Source organism: Hyaena hyaena, unplaced genomic scaffold, assembly GCF_003009895.1.
Source record: "Hyaena hyaena isolate Hyena2069 unplaced genomic scaffold, ASM300989v1 scaffold_2037, whole genome shotgun sequence".
Classification (NCBI taxonomy): domain Eukaryota; kingdom Metazoa; phylum Chordata; class Mammalia; order Carnivora; family Hyaenidae; genus Hyaena; species Hyaena hyaena.
In genome coordinates this window covers 102,533-124,333 of record NW_024082674.1, presented here as the reverse complement: position 1 = coordinate 124,333, position 21,801 = coordinate 102,533, and the positions used below count along the sequence as shown (strand labels likewise).

Below are 21,801 nucleotides of genomic sequence, written 5' to 3'. Positions count from 1 at the left end.
GAAGGCGGTGCCGCTGCTCTACCAGTTGGAGGTTTGCGGGGTTGCTGGGTGATGAGGACCAGCTCGGGGTCCGTGAGAGGCCGGAGCTCTGCTGGATGAGCTGACAGGCATTCACCCCCACTACAAAGAGGAGGAGGAAGAGCTCCTGGACCTCTGCAACTGCCTGGATGTGTTCAGGAATGTGCTGGTGGCCCATGCAGGCGTGCTTGCTTACATTGGGCATCTACCTGGGCCTCCTGCAGATGCTGCATTTCTGCATTTTGATGAAACCAGCACAAAGTGAAGTGTGGCAACATGGGGTTACCTGACATGTACAACAGGATGCTGATGGGCATCAATGTGATGCCCATTGCTGCTTTGCTCTACACACCTGTGCTCATCAGTGGCCTTATGGTTTGGGCTCTGTGCCCACATTAACTTGTGAAAACTGAAGTATGTAGACACAGGGATCACCTGAGACCACCAGCAAGTCCATAACTCTGCTACTGTGTCGTAGGGCCCCTGACTCCAAGGCCAGGGACTGCTCCCCACCTCATACCACCTCCTGAGCTTGAACCCACAGCTGTGGCCACTCAGGTTTTAGGCCACAGCAGTCTGAGTAGGCTCATGGTGCCAGCATCCCTCCCACTGCCCACAGGTTTTTTTGGCACCAAGTGGATGATGTTTCTGTCTGTGGGCATCTATGCCCTCTAAAAGAAAAAGAAAAAGAGATCTGTGGAAATTGTGCTAAGAGCATGCAGCAAGTGAAGAAACATTCATTCAACAAAATACATTAAAAGTTGGTAAAGACAGTGAGACTCTATAGCCTTTGAATTATAACCTGCTCTCTGCCTGTGCCTTCCCAACTCAGTCTGACGAAAGATCCACTCCACTCAGGTGCAGCCAACAACACAGAACTCCCTCCCCATATCTCTCCCACCTACCAGTAGTGGACTGTATTACATCCCAGGAGAGCCAGGCCTACACCCTTTCTCATCTCCTTCCAGCTATGTGTTGTGGAGATTAAATTCTAGGTGATTGTGATCAAGCATTTAGGGGTCCTTTCTTCCACCCAGTCCATACTCATAAGGTAGAGACTGTACCCTAGGTGTGGCACAACAAAAATACCAGGCCCTGATCATGTTGGGGCCCAGCTCATTTGTAGGGCAGTTGTTCCAGACTGGAAGGAGCAAGCTGAGATCAGAGTCTGCTTATTGTACATACCTGATGACCCACACTTAGAGTTGGGGTATCACATGGAGCACATGGAGAGAAGTGGGTCACTATTGCCACTCCCATGTCTGGGAGTTGAGTTTTAGAGGTTTTACCCAAAAGGGAAGAAAGGCCTTAGGAACAGAGACCTCAAAGTTGTCACTAAAGAAAGTGACATTATTGGCAAAAGGAGATTAACAGGAGATTGGTGGAATCATTGGTGAAACTTCAGGCCAGCTGGTTCGCCTGTAAAGATGCATGGTGGGAGAAAGTGGGGAGGGGCCTGGGTCAAGTTAGAACAAGCCTCAGATATTATCCTCAAAAACCATGCTTCAAAGGGACCCAAATTTAATTGCTTATGAATGTGGAACAACTTATTCCCCAGAGCATTAAAAAAAATAGAGAGAGAGAACTCGTGCTATTGCTGGGAGTTGGTGGGGCCTGACAGCTGGATATGGTCAAAGAAAAAAAGACCTCTGCTAAAACCACAGTCATCCCAAGCGACTGTGTGCATGTTGCATCCTCTGGAGGCTTTACACTGCAGAGGAAATGGACTTCATACACACACACACACACACACACACACACACACACACACACATCCACCAAGTAACTAAACAAATAAACAAGGATATAACAAAACCTAAGGATGAATGAGCATCCAGAGTTCTAAAATATATTATCTTAAATGCTTAGTTCGCAACAAAAAAAGTTACAAGACAGGCAAAATGTATGACCCATACACCAGAAATTAGCAGGCAACACAAACTGCCTATGAGAGAAATCATATATTGGATTTAATAGAAAAAAAGAAACTTAAAAATAATCATGACAAATATGTTCGCAGAACTAAAGGAAACCAGGGTTAAATAAAGGAAGGTATGAATGCCATGTTATGTGAAATAGAGACTGCCAATAAAGAGATACAAAGTATAAAAATTAAATGGAATTCTGTATTTGAAAAGTACAACTGAAATAATAAATTCACATTGGAAGCTCACTATAGATTTAAACTGATGAAAGAATCAGTGAATTTGAGTTATATCAACAGAGAATATGCAATCAAAGGTTGCAGAAAAAAAGAATGAGGAGAAATGCAGAGCCTGAAAGAAATAAAGACAACACTAAATGTCTCAGCATATTGCATGTGGGAGTACAAGGAAAACATATTACCGATGAAAGACTTGTATAAAGAGCTCTAAGTTGTTTGTTGATAAAAAATCAAAAATAGCAAACAAGCAATCCAGTAAAAATTGGGCAAAAGGTCTGAACAAGCACTTTACCAGAGAAGAAATACAGATGGCAAATAAGCATATGAAAAGCTGCTCCACATTATTTGTCATTAGGGAACTACAAGTTAAAACAATAATGCCGTAACTAAAAGAATGGATAAAAAAAAAACACCAATCAATTGCTGGCAAGAGTATGAAATGACAGAAACACACTCACATTTCCTCCTGCCAGCTGTCAGAGCCTAGGAGCAAAGGCACTGCAGAAACAATTAGCATACCTTATGGCCTAGATCTTGGTTTCAAATACCATTATCCAGTCAAAGGAACTACAGCTCCTTGAATAAATAGCTGGTTCAATGACGAGGGCAGGAAATAAATCTACAAGATGATCTTGGAGCATCCTGTAATGCCAGAAAGTTAAAAAAAAAAAAAAAAAGGCTAAACAAACAAACAAAAACCTACCCCACATACGCAGTCATGGTATATGTCAAAGGGACACAGGAGCCAATGGAAACTGCTCCTAATGGCCAAAGCTAGAATGATTTGAGCAGCAAAATTAATAAAGTAGGACTTAATTATATCAAAGTATAAAATAAGTGTCCATTAATCCATACTGATATAAATAGATGATTGAATATATAAATAAATGAACTGAATAGACAAATCTTCTGTGGAGAAGAATTCCAATTTATATAGATACTTTGCTCCAGGGAGGTGGTCCCTTTCTTTTCTTTCTTTAGTTGTGGGCTGGGGATAGTGACTTGCTGACAACACAGTAAGGGAAGGTGGAGAAATAGCAACTTTAGAAGAAGAAACCTGGCAAACACTACTTCAGTCAGATGGTCAACGTCAACATCAAAAGTTATATAAGTTATGAGGATAGTATTTGCCACCCATAGGCTATAATGAAAATGGTAATTTATCTCTGTGGTCCTCCTCCTAAAAAACTAGGATCACTACAGTCTATTCATGAGAAAAACATCAGAAGAATCCCAGTGGAGGGACATTCTACAAAATGCCTGATTAGTACTCCTCAAGACTTACAAAGGACATCAAAAACAAGGAATGTCTAAGAAATTGTCACAGATACGTATCCTAAGAGAGGCCTAAAGAGATGTGATAACCAAATAATAAAGTGATATGCTGAATGGGATTCTGGAGCAGAAGGACACAGGATTAAACTATGGAAACCTGAATAAATATGAATTGCACTTCATCATAATGTATCAATATTGGCTCATTAATAATAACAAAGATACCATACTAATGTAGGATATTAATCATGTAGGAAAATGGGTGTGTGATATATGAGAATTCTCTAAAGTATCTTTATTATTTTCTATTAATTCAAAACTGTTCAAAAAAACTTTTTAGCTTGTTAAAAAGTCTTTGAGGTAGGGGTGTCTGGGTGGCTCAGTTGGTTAAGCATCTGATTCTTGATCTTGGCTCATGTGATTTCGTCGTCATGAGATTGAGCCTGCATTGAGCTGTGCACTGACAGTACAGAGCCTGCATGGGATTCTCTCTCTGCTCCTCCTTCTCGTTCTCTCTCAAAATAAATAAATAAATTTAAAAGAAAAGTCTTTACATAAAGTTCTTGTTTCTCAGAATGAAGCCAGATAATAATTAAAGGAAAAACAATCACCATTTTTCTGTCTCTAATTATAATTGATTCAAATACTTATTGTCATTGGATGCTAAAACCATTGATGAAAAATTATTAGGGAACAAGAAATTCACATGGTATCAATGTATCACCCAACAGATTAGATTTTAATAGCAAGGAAACTAGTTATCTTTACCATGGAAAGAGCTGGTGGATACCGCTTTGAATGAAGTAATCAGTTAAAGTCACTAGTTAACAAGACAAACGTTATAGGTTTCATGATGTGAGAAGGAAAACAACATATCTGCTGTTGCTGAAGTATTTAATTTAAATCTAATCATGAGGAAATGTCACAAAAATAGAGATTGTGGGATATTTTACATGATGTCTGATACAAATATTAAAAAAAAAAAATTATAAATGTCCTGAAAAGAAAAAAGAGCCAGAAGTTTCTTCTAGATTATAGGAGGCTATATAATGATAATAACTAAAAGTAAATAGTAACCTTTCATTGAATTCCTGATGAAAAAATAAATTGCTATCAAGGACAATTTGGGGAAAACTGGGAAAATTTTAATGTGAACATCGTGTATTAGGTGATGTTAAATTCTTGAGGATAGTAATGATATGACAACATAGGAAATGTCTGTTCTTTTGAGATATATGTTGAAGAATATATGGGTAAACTGTCATAGCATCATCATTGTATATATACATATGTGAATTAAATATGTATATATACACATTATTACCAGGCAAGTGTGGTAAAATGTTAACAATTAATAATCTTGGTTTTAAAAAAATTATGGGCATTCTTTCAACTTCTGTCGGTTTGAAATTTTTTAAAATAAATTTGGAGGAAAATGTCACTGATTCACGTTTTTCTTGAATCTCTAGTTCTCTGCCCACTTTACAGCTTAGTTTCTTGAAAGTTTTCCTCCTTTGCTACTTTTACTTCTCTGTGCTGTGTACGATATGACTTAGTGGTTAGGAACATGGATTCTGGAGCTAGAGAGCCTGGATTTGATTCCTGAGCTCCACCTTAATATTTCTGTGGACAAATTGTGCAATTTCTTTGTCCCTCATTTTTTCCGTGGGGTTTTAGGAAATCAAAATATAGAAATAAAAGTAAAATATGTAACAGAAGTGCTGAATAGTTAAATGGATACTGATGTAAAGTTATAAGCTAAAAATGTCTGAGAATTAATTTAAAATCAAGTATAAAATGAAAAATGAGGCAAGAGACATGATTGTATCAGTTAATATTTATTCAATTGCAATGAAAGCATTTTTCCAGACTAGTTTAACAGTAAGAAGGTCTATTAAATGTTAAAACCAGAAAGGATGGTTAGTTCCAGTTACTCTAGATCTGTTTCTATGTGATTCCCTCAGCTATGTGCTCTTATGTGTGTTGACTTCATCTCTAGGCTGGTTCTTCCTTTAATGGCAAGCCAGATTTCATATCTATACAGCATGACATTCATAGAAAGGAAGATTGCCTTTTTTTGCAGATCTCTTTTAAAATAAAGATGTATTCCAGAAACTTCCACAAAATTACCTCTTTTGTCTCATTGGCCCTAAATAAGTCATGTACTCTTCCCTTAACAGACTTCTAGGATTCAGTGTTGCTAAGAGTTGGGGTTGATCGTACAGAAATACATAACAAAATTTGTGGTACCCCTAGGAAAGGGAGAGGGAATCAATGTACATGAGTCTGACAGTTAAAAATGTCCTCTGTTGGGATGAGCACTGGGTGTTATATGGAAACTAACTTGACAGTAAATTATTTAAGAAAAAAAAATGTCCTCTAAAGTATGGAGTGGATACAAAGGAACAACATTCATTTAACTCTGGTGTCTAGATTTCCTTTATACTCTTTTTTTTTTTTTAATTTATTTCTAGGAGAGAGAGAGACAGCGTGAGCAGGGGAGGGTCAGAGAGAGAGGGAGACACAGACTCCGAAACAGGCTCCAGGCTCTGAGCTGGCAGTCAGCACACAGCCCGATGCAGGGCTCGAACCCACGAACCGCGAGATCATGACCTAAGTGAAAGTCGGACGCTCAACCGACTAAGCCACCCAGGCGCCCCTAGATTTCCTTTATACTCTTAAAAAGTGTTTATGTGTTTATTATTATTATTGATTGAATCATTTGAAAATAAAAATAACAAACCTATTACATATAACAAAATTGTATTAAAATATATTGAAGGAAATGGTTAGTGAATGGCCAAATGTGTCAGGCACCTCTCTAAGTATTAGTGAAAGGAAATCAGTTATGACTAGATTGATATTCACAGGAAAAAGATAGGCTTTTACTTCATTACCCAGTAGTAGTAGTAACAATTTCCTATTTTTTAAAAAAAGGTTGCTGATATATGTGCACTCCTATACTTTTATTCTTCAAGTTCAGCTCTTTTTTAAAAAAAATTTTTTTTTAATGTTTTATTTATTTCTAGGAGAGAGAGAGACAGCGTGAGCAGGGGAGGGCCAGAGAGAGAGAGGGAGTGACAGACTGAAACAGGCTCCAGGCTCTGAGCTGGCAGTCAGCACAGAGCCCGACGCGGGGCTCAAACCCACAAACCCCGAGATCATGACCTAAGCGAAAGTCGGATGCTTAACCGACTAAGCCACCCAGGCGCCCCGTTCAAGTTCAGCTCTTATCATCTAATACGAATTATTAAAGTGAATCTCATTGTGTCCAGCTGCATTCCATTCAATTGCCAGAGTAGTTTTCTGAAAGATAAATCATATTATCTGGTTCTAGGAAGAATTTGGTGTCTGATGCCTCTGAGATAATTCACATTCCTTAGAGTGGCATATAAGATTCTCAGTAACCTGATACACTTCCACCTTTCTTTCCCGTTTCAGGAACAGCTCTTAACAACAGCCTTCTGACTCTGTCCATGGTTCACCTCCTTTATCCCCCATTCCCAGTGCCACAATTTCCATAAACATCGACTGTGGTCATACTCACTTCTTTTTTCCTACGAATATCATTTTGTAAATCATTTTTAGGGCGTTTTACTTCTAATGCTACATAAGAACTCAGTATGCCATGCTACAAGGATCTCTGTTTTCTGAACTCCGAGGCAGCGTTGATACAAATTCTGACTCAATCTGAATGACATGGATAAACTTGAGCAAGCTACTCAGTTTCAAAGTATGAGATTTTTACTGAGAAAAAGTGTGAAAAATCATATCTAACCAATTTGTAGGTAATATATATGAAAGGTCTAGCTTTGTGCCTAGCAGGTAGTATGTTCTCAGTAAATTATTTTTTCTTTCATATTTGCATGTATAAGTGATCAACAAATCTTTTTTGTTTAGGTATTTAGAATTTTCATTATTTTATGCCTATTCTTTACAGCATCTCCAACTTTTTGTTAATGCTATGAATATGTCTTTAATTTACATTGGAATCAGTACAGGTTGGTGGAGTTCCTAATAACAACAAATAATAATATCAGAGAGAAAAAAAATCCTTCATTTAGTTTAATGTATTCAGGATTGCACTTTATTTTTGGTGGATGTCTAATAAAACTGCATGAAAATATCCAAATCCATAGAGATTTTAGAATAAATAGCATCTATTTCAACTATAGATTGATAAATCATCAGTAAACAGATACTTTATTTCAGAGAACTTGAGAGTAAAATTGACAGGCAGTAAAGATTAAAATATTCTTGATTTAAATATAGACATTCTGTGTGAATTAACATTCGAACATAATCTCTTGAATAAACTCAGAAAATTGAGAATCAAGTATATACAGTTTACTTCTGACAGGTTGTGTTAAGAAGGGATTAATTCTTGACGACTTGGAATGTGCCAGAACTTGTAAGATTATGCTTTGAGGTTCCAAAAATTTGTCAATTCTAAATGGAGGGATTCTTTACATATATGTATATATATATACTGACTCCTGTTCATAGTATTTGTCGAAAATTGTAACTCATTGCACTTTGAAAAAATTACCTAATAGTTTAACTAATTTCATTGTGACACAGTTTGTGACCTCAAGAATAATTATTTAGTTCATTCCTGCTGGGAGCTAGTAGCTTAGATTTTGAAATACATTGTAGCAGGATTTCTCCTTGCTGAACTTATTTATTTGACTTATACTCTAGGGTGTTTTAGTAATTTAATACTTTATGTACAGAATGATCATTTTCTACTTTCTCAATATTCTTTGATTTTGAAAAGCATTTTATCAAATTTATGTTAATTTTCCACAGAGGATGATATTTTTTTTCAGAATGTTATAAAATTTTCTTCATAATTTTTTTCATAACATTTAATACTTCCTTATTTCTTAGACTGTAGATAAAGGGGTTTAATAAAGGAATTACTAGAGTATAAAAAATAGCAACAGGTATGTCTTTATCCTCTTCTTTAACAGACTTTGGTCGAATGTACACAAAAAGAAGAGAACCATAGAATATTGAGACAGAGAGAAAGTGGGATGCACAAGTAGATAAGGCTTTGCCTCGCCCCTCTTTGGACTTCATTTTGAAAATCATGAAGAGGATGCAGAGATAAGAGATAAGGACTATGATGATAGAGAAGATTTGAACTGACCCTGAAAAGATAAATATCATCAATTCATTGATATAAGGGTCAACACAAGAGAGTCTGTACAATGGAAGAACGTCACAAAAAAAGTGATTAATTTGATGAGACCCACAGAAAGTTAACCTAAAGAGAAACCCTATATGAATTGCAGAATGCAAGTTTCCAGCTATATAGGCCCCTGTGATCATCTGAATGCAGAGTTTCTTTGACATCATGGTGTGGTACTGTAGTGGGCTACAAATGGCCACATAGCGATCATAGGCCATTGCTGCCAAAAGAAAGCAGTCTGTCGTTTCAGCAAGGCAGAGAAAATAAAACTGTGTCATGCATTCGTAAAGGGAAATCATTCTGTCCTTAGAAAAGAAGTTCTCTAACATCTTGGGGGTAATGGCACAGGAACAACAGGAATCCATTAGAGCCAGGTTGCCCAGAAAGATGTACATTGGTGTGTGAAGACGACGCTCCATAAAAATCAATGCCACCAGACCAAGATTCCCCACCATAGTGATCAGATAGATAGTAAGAAACACCACAAAGAGTAGGCTCTTCAATTCTGGGTGATCTGTAAATCCTACGAGGATAAACTCCGTTGTCAAGGAGTGGTTATCCTCAATCATATCCACCTTCTCTGTTGAGATAGGAATTCTGGAGACATAAAATTCTAATTTAGAGTGTGTCTAATTTTCCTTTCAAATTTTTATTTTTACAACAAAGAGAGGAGTTTCTTCAAACTTTTACTATCTCTGGATATAGACAAACAAATCTCTAGGGGATATTCATTCCCCTGAAATGTCAGCTTTATAACCTCAACTCTGAAACTCAGAATTCCCAAGAATATTTTTATAATTCTAAGGAGAATGCTTACAGTGGAAAAGGTTTGTCTTTATGAATTATGCATGAATAGTGTACAAATATGGTGCCCCCGTATTTGGTACATTGATGTCAATTTTTATTTTAAAGATCCTTAAAATTTAAAATCAGTTTTCATATATACACATTTTTTAACTGGGCAAGAGGTTTCCATATATTCTTCTAGTTGAGTAAATGTTTGAAAATAGCATACAAAAGATATGTTAAATTTATATATTAGGAATTGTATGAAGATCACTAAGAATTAAGAAGAGGACTATCATCTTTAAAGAAAATTACTTTGGATATCTAAGGAAATAAATATCCATAGATTGTTACCTCTCTCATCCCTTTTCCCAGGATTACACTCATTTCCATAAAAATTGACTTTGTCCATGCCGTCATTCCTGCTGATTTTTGCCCAGATACCTAAATCCTTTCCTTCTTTATGTACAGTTTACATATAATGCTACTTAATAAAGTTTTAACTAAATGCCCTAGACCACACTTATTTTCACTTTTTGAATCCTTAAGCATATCTTATATACATAACACAATCTAGAGTTGCTTGTCTATGTAACTTTTCTCTTTTTTAAATTTTTTTAAAAAAATTAACATTTAGTCAGTTTAGAGAGACAGAGTACCGTAGGGAACGGGCAGAGAGAGAGGGACACACAGACTCTGAAGCAGGCTCCAGGCTCTGAGCTGTCAGCACAGAGCCCAAAACAGGGCTTGAACTCATGAACCATGAGATCATAACCTGAGCTGAAGTTGGACCCTTTACTGACTGAGCCTCTCAGTCACCCGTTTTTTTTTTTTTTAGTAAAAAAAAATTTTAAATATTTATTTATTTTTGAGAGGGGGGAGGGCCTGAGAGGGGGAGACATAGAATTCGAACCAGGCTCCAGGCTCTGAGCTGTCAGCACAGAGAACGACGTGGGGTTTGAACTCATGATCTGTGAGATGATGACCTGAGCTGAAGTCAAATGCTTAACCAACTGAGCCACCCAGATGCCCCTACATGACCTTTTTTTTCATATATTTATACACAATTTCCTTATTAGATTGAGACATTTGAGTTTAGCTATGACTTATACTTCTTGTAAGAGTTGTTTAATGTTATAGAGAAAAAGTATTGATTCCAGTCCAAGCTTCATTCCAAAGACCTGACTTATAATATGAACTTGTTGTCAGTATACTACCATTGATCCTTTGTGACTTTCTTTGGTTTCTGCAAGTTGATTCTATTAATTTTGAAGAATAGTCTACAAAGGACATTATTCAAAAATCCTCATTTTAAAAAGTTAAGGTATCATTCTTTTATCTGACTTGACCCATCTACTATTTTTCTGTTTTCTGCAAAACTTACATAAGATTTTCTAAAGTATATCACAGTAGTTTAAAAGCTAGTAAAGTTAAGCCTGCCTGTATACTTTAATTTTGTAACACTTAAAAAAAGAGAAAAATCTTAATACTATTTTTGAGAACAAATTTTGCTTTCCCTGAAAGGCTATCTAATAGAGGTGCCTGTGTGGCTCAGTGGGTTGAGCGTCCAACTTTGGCTCAGGTCATGATCTTGCCATCCATGAATTCAAGCCCCGCATCAGGGTCTGTGCTGACAGCTCAGAGCCTAGAGCCTGCTTCATTCAGATTCTGTGTCTCTCTCTCTGCCCCTCCCCGACTCATGCTCTGTCTCTGAAAAAAATGAATAAACATTAAAAAAATTTTTTTTAAAAGTCTATTTTCTGTCATTACTTAGTGATCTATTAGGATATATTGACCAGTGTGTCAAACCATGTAAATTTTATAAATAAATGGATTTATTTTTCCATAATCAAATATCAAAGGCACAGGCTGAACTTTTTATTTTTTCATTTTAAAATATTAAATATAAGCCATTTAATTATTCAGCTATATTAGAAATAACTTTCAGTGTACCTGCCTGAATTATTTAATAGAATTAAGCTATGCTCTTACCTGTGTATTTTGAAAATTTACCTTATAATCAGAAAAGGTCAGCATGAATTGAGTTTAAATCTCTTGCTAATTTCCCATAGCCTTCAGTTTAAGAGCTAGAAAGGTGAGAAGTTGAAATTTAAGATCAGTAAACAAATGCTAAATAATTCTGATAAATATTTATGCATGTCAATATTAAAACTGAAAGTAAATTTGAGTACTTTCCTTATCTAAATGCTCTAATATGGTGTTAAGTCTTGTAGAATTTCAGAATATAAATATTGTTCTCAAACACATTTGGGATTAAAAGAATGAAAATCTGGGAGACTACTAATAGATCAGTGTCAACAATTGTATTTCTTACAATGCAGAATTAAACTTTTCCATCAGATGCTTAAGGGATTTCTCTGTAGTGACATCAGTGTATTTCTGTAGGGAGATTCAGTTTCCAAAATGTATTAACTATGTGACATTAATTAAAGATGACCTCTGAGACAATGAGGTTAAGTAAATGACTTTCACAAAAGTCACTAAGGTCAGTTGACGATCATCTTACTGATTCTTATGTAACTGACATCATTTTTACAATTGTAAAATGGTATGTTTTATAATTCTGTTCATTATCCTATGCATAAAATGTAAAATGACCAGAAAAGGATCTCAGGCTGGCTTGGACAGTTACAGGAAAAATTAATATGGTTAATGAAAGATGATTAGTTAGCATTTGCAGTGGAAACTAAAAGGTGTGGTAGGGTTAGCCAGGCTCATCAACTTCACTCTGTGAGTTGAATTTGTTCCCATGTGTTGCAAATCCCTCATGGAAATTTTGCTATTACCATTTAGCCCCACATATGATTTACTGATCTGTTCTCTGTTTTTTTTCATTTCACCTCAATTACTTTATCTTTCTTACCCTGTTTTTCTCTCTTCATTCCACTAATTACTCTCAATATACTATATTTATTAGTATGTTTATAATGAGTCACTTGTTCTCCACGACTACCATTAGCAATAGACATAAGAGTGAAAGGATTTCTTTGTTATGCTCATTCCTTCATCCCTAACACCTTGAACAGTGGTTCTTTGTAGTGTTTAACAAATACTTGTTGAATGAATTAAAAAAAAAATACTCTGCTGCTCAGGAATTTGCAGTGATCTCTTATTAATTTTCAAACCAAATCCATTTTACTTATTTGGTATTCCAGATGTCCACAGTCAGCCTTTGTCTTATCTATCACCTTGCTCTCTTCCTCTGCCTCAGGACATTTGGCCATGTGGATCCTTTCACTGCCCCTCTGTGCAGTTGCTTCACCTAATTTGCTCATAATGCTTCGCTCATCTAAAATTCCTTCTGGGGGTGCCTGGGTGGCTCAGTCGGTTAAGCGTCTGACTTCTGCTCAGGCATGATCTCGCGGTTCATGGGTTTGAGCCCCACGCCGGGCTCTACGCTGACAGCTCAGAGCCTGGAGCCTGCTTCGGAGTCCGTGTCTCCCTCTCTCTCTGACCCACCCCTGCTCACGCTGTCTCTATCTTTCTCTCAAAAATAAATAAAACATTAAAAAGAAAAACTCCTTCTGGGGGTACTTGGGTGGCTCAGTCAGTTAAGAATCTGACTTCAGTTTAGGTCATGATCTGCGGTTCATGGATTCAGGCCCTGTGTTGGGCTCTGTGCTGACAGCTCAGAACCTGGAGCCTGCTTTGGATTCTGTGTCTCCCTCTCTTCCTTTCTCTCTCTCAAAAACAAATTAATATTAAAAAATTAAAATAAATTTTTAAAGTCCTTCTCCCTTTCTTTCCATCCCAATACTACTCACACTTGAGCTCAAATCACATCTCCTTCATAAGGACTTTCCTAGGTCCTTTAAATAGAATTAGCTGATTAATTGCAAGATTTCATTCTTTTTTATGGCTGAGTAATATTCTACTGTGTGTGTGTATACATACTACATTTTCTTTATCCATTGATTTCACTCATATGTGGAATTTAAGAAATAAAACAAATGAACATGAGGGTGGTGATGGGAAGAGAGGAAAACCAAGAAACAGACTCTGAACTACAGAGAACAAACTGATGGTTACTGGAGGGTAGTAGTATTAAATATATCTGAGGTGGGAAGAGATGAAGCTACTGGGAAGTGTATGGAAATCTCTAATAGGAGAATCATAACATATACCCTTATGGTTTTGGAGCAAAGTCTTGCTTTCTATAGCAGAGAATTATAAACTATTCAAAAAATAACTTCCTGCTCTGCTATGAACTCTGCTAGATAAACAGCTCCTAACTTTAGGATATCAAGTGACCAAGAGGCCAGAATTGCTCTATGAGCTGGAATTTGTCAGACTAGCAAGTATAAGATTGAGCAGGCCTGCTGGAGACCCACTCCAGCCAGTACAGGCATCTCTGAAGGATGGACGGTGTCGGTGAGGGAGAGAGTGCGAGAGCCCCGAGACTCTTTCTGATCACCAGGCAGACATCTCTGTCCTGTCAGTTTTGGTGTCTTTATTCATAGATCAAATGATAACATGACATCAGAAAAAGGAATTTTTCAATGGATAACTCTTTGTGATAAGATGCTTTGGAACGTGTACAGAAGCAGGTTTTTTTAAAAAAATAGTTTATTGTCAAGTTGGTTTCCATATAACACCCATTGCTCATCCCCACAAGTGCCTCCTCCATGCCCATATCCCCCCTTCCCCTCCCCGCCCATGCCCATCAGTCCTCAGTTTGTTCTCAACATTCAAGAATCTCTCATGGTTTGCCTCCCTCCCTCTTCCCCCCCATTTACCCCCTTCTTCTCCCCCACAGTCTTCCATTAAGTTCCTCCTAATCCTCCTATACGTACAAACATACGGTAGCTGTCCTTCTCTGCCTGACTTATTTCGCTCAGCGTAACACCCTCAAGATCCATCCATGTTGCTACACATGGCCAGATTTCATTGTTTCTCATTGCCATGTAGTATTCCATGGTATAGATAAACCACATCTTCTTGATCCATTCATCTGTTGATGGNTTTTTTTTTTAATTTTTTAATGTTTTATTTATTATTGAGATAGAAACAGAGCATGGGCGGGGGAGGGTCAGAGACAGAGGGAAACACAGAATCCGAAGCAGGCTCCAGGCTCTGAGCTGTCAGCACAGAGCCTGATGTGGGTCTCGAACTCATGAACCATGAGATCATGGCCTGAGCTGAAGTCTGCCGCTTAACCAACTGAGCCACCCAGGCACCCCGGCTCTTTCCATGTTTTAGCTATTGTTGAGACTGCTGCTATGAACGTTGGGGTCCATATGCCCCTATGCATCAGCACTCCTGTATCCCTTGGGTAACTTCCTAGCAGTGCTATTGCTGGGTCATAGGGGAGTTCTATTGTTAATTCTTTGAGGAACTTCCACACTGTTTTCCAGAGGGGCTGTACCAGTTTACATTTCCACCAGCAGTGTAGGAGGGTGCCCATTTCTCCACATCCTCACCAGCATCTAGCTTCCTCTGATTTGCTCATTTTAGCCACTCTGACTGGCGTGAGGTGGTATCTCAGTATGGTTTTGATTTGTATTTCCCTGATGATGAGGGATGCTGAGCATTGTTTCATGTGTCTGTTGGCCATCTGGATGTCCTCCTTGGAGAAGTGTCTGTTCATATCTTCTGCCCATCAGAAGCAGGTTTTATAGAAGTATTCTTGAAGAACTACTCCAATCATAGTGAGGTTGAGTAAATCTTACAACTAAGGAAATAACAGGGTATTCTTAGTGAAAAACAGGATAACATACATACTGGTTCTAATACTGCTAAGATTAGGTCATAGGTTAAGTTGTATATAGATAGTCTAGGAGTCATTTTGTCTGGCTCACAAGAGGAGCAATGTTTTTGAGCTGGTTAATAAGTTGTTTGTGGAAACTTTTTTGACTTGATGCTTAATGTGTAAACACCATGGAGGCCCTAAATGTTTTTGCCTTTTTTTTGGGTTATGTTTTAGCTACTCTTATCTATCCTCATCCCAGCCACCAGTGTAAGGGAGGGTGTTTGTGGAAAATAGGCCTCAGGGAAGGGACTGCCATACATCATCAGTTAGGAAAGGTACAAGTATTAACTTAAGTTCTGCCCTTATCTGTTCCTAAACGTTAAATTAGCCTCTTTGTCTCAGGGCCAGGCTCAGTGTAACTCTTGTGTTCTTAACCCTCTTTATTATCTAAGTCTTGGGTCTACAAGGCCTATAGAAAGAGCCTTTTGACAATCATCCACAGTGCTTATAATCTAAAATCTCATTTGAAGAGACAGGAATATGCTTTTCCTTATGAGGTATCTGTGTGGAGAATATTGGTCTGATTTGGAATATTGTGAGGCCTGGTCAATACCAGCAGGTTCATTTCCAACATGAGCCAGTAGTAGCAGAAGGAGATACCAGTTTCGCTTCTCATGGCAGGAGCTGTGCAAACACTGCCATTTCCTCGCTGTGACTGTCATCCAGCGAGACCGGTGTGGCTCCCAACATAGGCCCAGGAGTAATTCAATAGAAGATGAAAGTGGCATATCCAAGGATCCTGCCAGAGCAGGGCCAGAGAATACAATAAGCCGCACAGGCAGGTAACCCAGACCTCTATGTCACCCTCTACCATTGAACTAACCTCTTGTCCTCATCTCACATGTCTGGCTTCAAAGGCCAAGTTGGTTCTTGGGTGGTCAGCTTGGTATGTTGATGCAAGCCAAGATGGTTTACTGCTAAACTGTAGCTCCACCTAGGGTGACCTTGAAAGGTTAGAATAGGGGGACATCCTCCCATAGAGCAGCAGACTGATTACTTATCCCATGTATAGAAAAAGAAGTGATCCAAGGTGGGAATATATAAATTCATAGATGAGGTGTACATCTTGGATGTTGGTCAGTGGCGTGGAGGGAGACAAATTGAAAGGTCAGCGACCAGAAAATCTGAGGAAGAGGTATGTGAATGGATCTCTTGGAATGGATATGAAGTGTAGAGTTCTTCATATTACATGTAAAAGTATACCAGGAAAGGTATACCATGGAAAAAAAATACTAAACTAAGTACACAGAATGACTCAGCAAGTTGAGGTCATCATTCAGTTTTATTCATCTGCCACCCAGTGCTGGCACAGTGGGCACATGAATGAAGTGCTGTCGTGGCTGTGATGGAAGCATTCATGTGCCTAATAGCAGAGGCTTCAACTTTTCAAGGCTGATATAGCTACTTTTCTTGTCAAGTTCTAACTTGCCAAAACCAGGGATCGTTGTGGAGCCCCCAGTATGACAACATCCATCAAAAAGATCAGTCAGCCACATGGTGGCATTTGCTTCTATGGAAACTCTTCCTCTCTGAAGGGAGCAGAAATTCATCTGAATTGGAATCCACATAATCCAAGTATGGGCTATCTTTCTAATCTGTAAGTGCTCAGGAAGAGTCACTTTCTGGAGGCTGATAGAATGGTGCATAGCATTGCATTGGACCAAGAAATCTAGTTTGTAGTAATGACAGTGTGGTACTGGACAGTGACTAACACACTGGTCTGTTCTGTTTCACATCACCCAGAAGCTGCTGTCTTAATGAGTTGATGAAATGACCTTTCAAAAATATAATTAAGATGTCAAGACTGTGTCCTCCAAAGTTCACTCTCCATCAGAAATCAGTGACCACTATATGGTGTTATGTCCTCAGTAGGTTGAATATCTCAATCCAGGACCTCCTCAAGTGATCTGCTTGGGGAATTTGCATTTTTGTTTCCACATCTCTGAGCTGCATGGGTTTAGAGGTCATGGTTCTCAGAGGCCATATGTTCTTACCAGAGAATGTGACAAGAACCCCATTATACAGAAAGGTTTCAGGTACTCCCCAGTCACTTTAGATTCTTTTTTTTTTTCCAACAGACCCACAGGCAAGGAAAGGACTCCATAAAAATTTTAGGAGTAATTGATCCTGTTATTAGGAGAGATAAGGCTGCTATTATGCAGTAGGAACAGGAAAAATATGTTTGGAATTGAGGTGGTCCATAGGCATCAATCTGTTGGTACTCCCTTATTCAGTTTGACAGTAAATAGACAAATACAACAACCAGAACTGAAAAAGGCATGGTGCTGAAAGGCTCAGATTCCCTGGGGATCTGATTCTGGATCATGCCAGCATATTAGTCATTTGGACCGGTAGATGTATTAGGTAAAGGTGAAGGGAATCAAGAGGGAGAAGATGGACATTAGTGTAGCCATGAGACTAGCTGCAACAGCGGGAACTGCAGGTGTCCCACTAACCTTCACCTTGTATGATTCTCCAGGACAAGAACAAGACCCAAATCCTGGTGGTGCTTTCCCCAGAGTTTATTATAAGAAATAAGTAGCTTTGAATAGTATAAAAGGTGTCCAGTAATGGATCCGTGGTTCACAGCCCAGATCCAGTGTATTTCCCCAGCATTAAGAGTGCCAGTAGCTGATAGTTCTCAGCTGAATCCCTCTTCAGGAAGTATCCTTAGCTGAAGGTAATTGTCTTATGAAGGTCATGTGCCTTACTTGGAGGCAGCCTACATTCAATAACTGTTCCATGGAAAGGATAAATTCTATGTCCCTGTCTTAAGCATGGGAACTTTGAAGGGATATCCCAAATCCCCTCTTCTCCACCAGATTGGCTGAGGTTTTGTTGTAACTATAGTCAGCCTATCTTTCTGCCCAATCTTACTTCCTTCAGTCCATCAATAATTATTGAGCCTGAGAACATTCTCCAATAAACTTCTTATATGCGCATCTCCATCTCAGAGAGGTGTAAGTTGCTATTCTATATTCCATATTACATAACATGATTGATTCTTTAAAAAAGTAAAAAACCTAATTATACTAAAGTAGATCTTAATCTACTATAGCCAACTTGTTAGAATTCATTGTTGTTCTACAAAATGTACATGTGACTATGTGTTAGTTCTCATTCCATTTTTCCCCATTCTTGGAGTCTTCTCTATATCAAACTTCATTACTTTAAATATAGATGACTGCAGTTAAGTAGTTGGCTTCTAGCCTGTCTCCCCCCAGACTAACCTACATGTATCTCCCAGGTCAGTTTTCTGAATGGAAATTATTATTTTCCATTCCATTATTTTCCATCCAAGAAAAATAGAGGTTATTGAAATTTTTAATATTTCAAACATTCTACATAGGATCAGATATAATGTCTTACATTAACTAGACAAGACACTTAAACTTGATGCTAAGTTTATTATTATGGTTTAGAACAATAGCCTGACACAATTCAGTGAGAATAATAACAATTGGTAATGAAAGTTACCATTGGGTATTCTCCTGATTTACTCTGGTAATTGTGGAGTTTGCAGTAAGATTTGCTAGAAAATTTTGAAATTACATTCATATATCTTTTAGCAAACACAGTCTAATGATTTAGAGATTAATATTTCACATAAAAACAGCTTTCTCTTTGCCCTTTTTCTATAAAACATTTTAATGAATTAAAATCAGTTTTCCATAGAAGATAAGGTTTATTTAAGAATATTATAATTCTTCATACATTTTTTAAGACCATTTATCACTACCTTATTTCTTAGACTATAAATAAAAGGATTTAATAAAGGAATTACAATTGTATAAAAAATTGCCACTGGTATGTCTTTATCCCCTTCTTCAAATGGCCTAATATACATGAGAAGACAAATGTAGAATATTGATACAGATAGAAAGTGGGATGCACAGGTAGAAAAGGCTTTGCCTCGCCCCTCTTTGGACTTCATTTTGAAAATTGTGAAAAGGATGAAAATATAAGAGGCTAAGACAGTGGCAATGGTGAAGATTTGAATCGGCATTGAAAAAATATAGATCATTAGTTCGTTGATATAAGGGTCAGTACAGGAGAGTCTATAGAGTGGAAGAATATCACAAAAAAAGTGGTCAATTTGATTAGACCTGCAGAAAGTTAACCTTAATAGAAGCCCTACATGGATCATGGAATGCAGGTTACTAGCTATGAAGGTCCCTATAGTTATCTGAATGCAGAGTTTCTTTGACATCATGGTGTGGTATTGTAGTGGACTGCATATGGCCACATAGCGATCATAGGCCATTGCTGCCAGAAGAAAGCAATCTGCAGTTTCAGCAAGGCAGAGAAAATAAAACTGTGCCATGCATTGGTAAAGGGAAATCATTCTGTCCTTAGAAAAGAAGTTCTCTAACATCTTGGGGATAATGGCACAGGAACAACAGGAATCCATTAAAGCCAAGTTTCCCAGAAGGATGTACATTGGTGTGTGAAGACGATGCTCTATAGAAATCAATGCCACCAGACCAAGATTCCCCACCATAGTGATCAGATAGATGGCAAAGAACACCAAAAACAGAAGAATCTTCAGCACTGGATGATTTGTAAATCCTATGAGGATAAACTCAGTTGTCAAAGAGTTATTTTCCTTAGCCATTTCTGGCTTCTTAGCTGAGACAGAAATTGTAAAGAAATGAAATGTTAAATTAGAGTGTATTTATTCTCCCCTCGAATTTCCCCATATACAAAAAGAAAAGCTCTTTTATTTTATTTTATTTTTTTGTTCTCAAGTTAGTTAACATACAGTGTAGTCTTGGCTTCAGGAATAAAACCCAGTGATTCATCTCTTACATTTGAAACCCAGTGGTCATCCCAAAAAGTGACCTTCTTCATGCCCATCACCCATTTAACCCACCCCCCTACCTGTGTCAACCCTCAGTTTGTTCTCTGTATTTAACTCTCTTATGGTTTGCCTTTCTCTCTGTTTTTATCTTAATTTTTTCCCTACCCCTATGTTCATCTGTTAAGTTTCTCAAATTCCACATATGAGTGAAATCATATGATATCTGTCAAATTAACAGGAAACAACAGATGTTCGCAAGGATGTGGAGAAAGGGGAACCCTATTGCACTGTTGGTGAGAATGCAAACGGGTGTAGCCACTCTGGAAAACAGTGTGGAAGTTCCTTAAAAAATAAAAACTAAAACTGCCCTATGACACAGCAGTTATACTACTATAAAAAGGATACAAAAATGCTGATTTGAAGGGGCACATGAACCCCAATGTTGATAGCAGCGCTATCAACAATGGCCAAATTATGTAAAGAGCCCAAATGTCCATCAACTGATGAATGGATTAAGAAGATGTGGTACATATATATATACAATGGAAAGAAACTCTTTTTAAATCACTCTATACTGTCTCCTGCAATCTAGCACATACACAGTAGGTCAAGTCTGTGAGATTGTGTACACAAGGATCATCTAAAAATGTCCATTGTGAACTCCCAGGTCCAAAAGGCTTTTTCTGCATAGATTATCCAGTGTTAATTTACAAATTCCTGGTCAGTATATATAATTTGGAATTTCCAAAATTAGAAAACATTTTCTTATGGTATCTTTTTATCCAAGGAAAGAAAAAATAAACACATTTTAGATACTATGGAATTGATGTGATGTTTGGAAATAAATTATTTTAGACATTTTAAATGTCTAAATGTATTATTTTTAAAACTCCACAGACTCACTGGATTTTAAATTTTTCTTTAAATGTTTGATTTATTTCTGAGAGAGAGAAAGAGAGACAGACAACATGAGCAGGGGAGGGTCAGAGCGAGAGGAAGATACAGAATCTGAAATAGGCTCCAGGCACCGAGCTGGCTATCAGTACAGAGCCCGACACAGGGCTTGAACCCACAAACCGTGAGATCATGATCTGAGCCGAAGTCAGACGTTTAACCAACTGAGCCACCCAGGTGCCCCAAGACTCACTGGATTTTAAAAATGGTTTCCTGGGGTGCCTGGGTAGTGCAGTCAATTAAGAGTCCAACTTTTGATTTTGGCTCAGGTCATGATCTCACCATCGTGAGTTCAAACCCCGGGTCAGGCTCCATGCTGGGTCTCCCTCTCTCTCTCTCTCTGCTCCTCCCCTGCCTGCCCCTGTGCACTCACTCACTCTCTAAAAACAATAATAAACACTTAAAAATGGTTTCTCTACTTAGTATTCCTTCACAGATAAACTTACCAAGAGATATTATAAAGCAATACCTATTCATCCTTTAAGACAGGGTAAGAATATAGTATATTTAAAATTTTTCTTAATAAGTTAATTTTGATACTATTAAAAATTTTTAAAAACATTTATTCATTTTTGAGAGATGGAGACAGACCATGAGCAGGGTAGGGGCAGAGAGACAGAGCAAGAGAAAGAGAGACAGACAAACAGACAGAATCTGAAGCAGGCCCTAGTCTCTGAGCTGTCAGCACAGAGCTTGATGCAGGGCTTGAACTCACAAACCATGAGATCATGACCTGAGCTGCAGTTGGATGCTTAACTGACTGAGCCAGCCATGTGCCTCGATTTTGATACTATTTTTATGTTTGTTTCAGCATGTTCTAGATCCTGTTCCTATATTGG

General features: G+C 37.9%; 2 protein-coding genes across 3 annotated transcripts; both read right to left on the bottom strand.

The window, feature by feature from the left end:
• Positions 1–8,290: 8,290 nt before the first annotated feature.
• On the bottom strand, positions 8,291–9,220 carry LOC120227171 (olfactory receptor 5K3-like). Its single transcript, XM_039225334.1, has one exon. The coding sequence runs from the start codon at positions 9,218–9,220 to the stop codon at positions 8,291–8,293; it is 930 nt and encodes a 309-aa protein (XP_039081265.1).
• Positions 9,221–17,254: 8,034 nt separating this feature from the next.
• Positions 17,255–19,822, bottom strand: LOC120227170 (olfactory receptor 5K4-like). Of its 2 annotated transcripts, XM_039225333.1 has the most exons (2): positions 18,918–19,822; positions 17,255–17,279 (listed from the first exon to the last, which is right to left on the bottom strand). In XM_039225333.1, the coding sequence occupies exons 1-2, from the start codon at positions 19,820–19,822 to the stop codon at positions 17,255–17,257; spliced, it is 930 nt and encodes a 309-aa protein (XP_039081264.1). The 2 variants fall into 2 exon arrangements, with proteins under 2 accessions (XP_039081264.1, XP_039081263.1); XM_039225332.1 differs by lacking the exon at positions 17,255–17,279 and having other exon boundaries at positions 18,893–19,822.
• Positions 19,823–21,801: the final 1,979 nt, after the last annotated feature.

What these genes read in the sequence shown, in the direction of transcription:
- LOC120227171 (XM_039225334.1), bottom strand. Translation starts at nt 9,220, where the DNA reads ATGATTGAGGATAACCACTCCTTGACAACGGAGTTTATCCTCGTAGGA.
- LOC120227170 (XM_039225333.1), bottom strand. Translation starts at nt 19,822, where the DNA reads ATGGCTAAGGAAAATAACTCTTTGACAACTGAGTTTATCCTCATAGGA. An exon ending in AATGGTCTTAAAAAATGTAT is followed by an intron (nt 17,280 to 18,917) that starts GAAGAATTATAA and finishes GTGGGTCTGTTG; the next exon opens with GAAAAAAAAAAAGAATCTAA.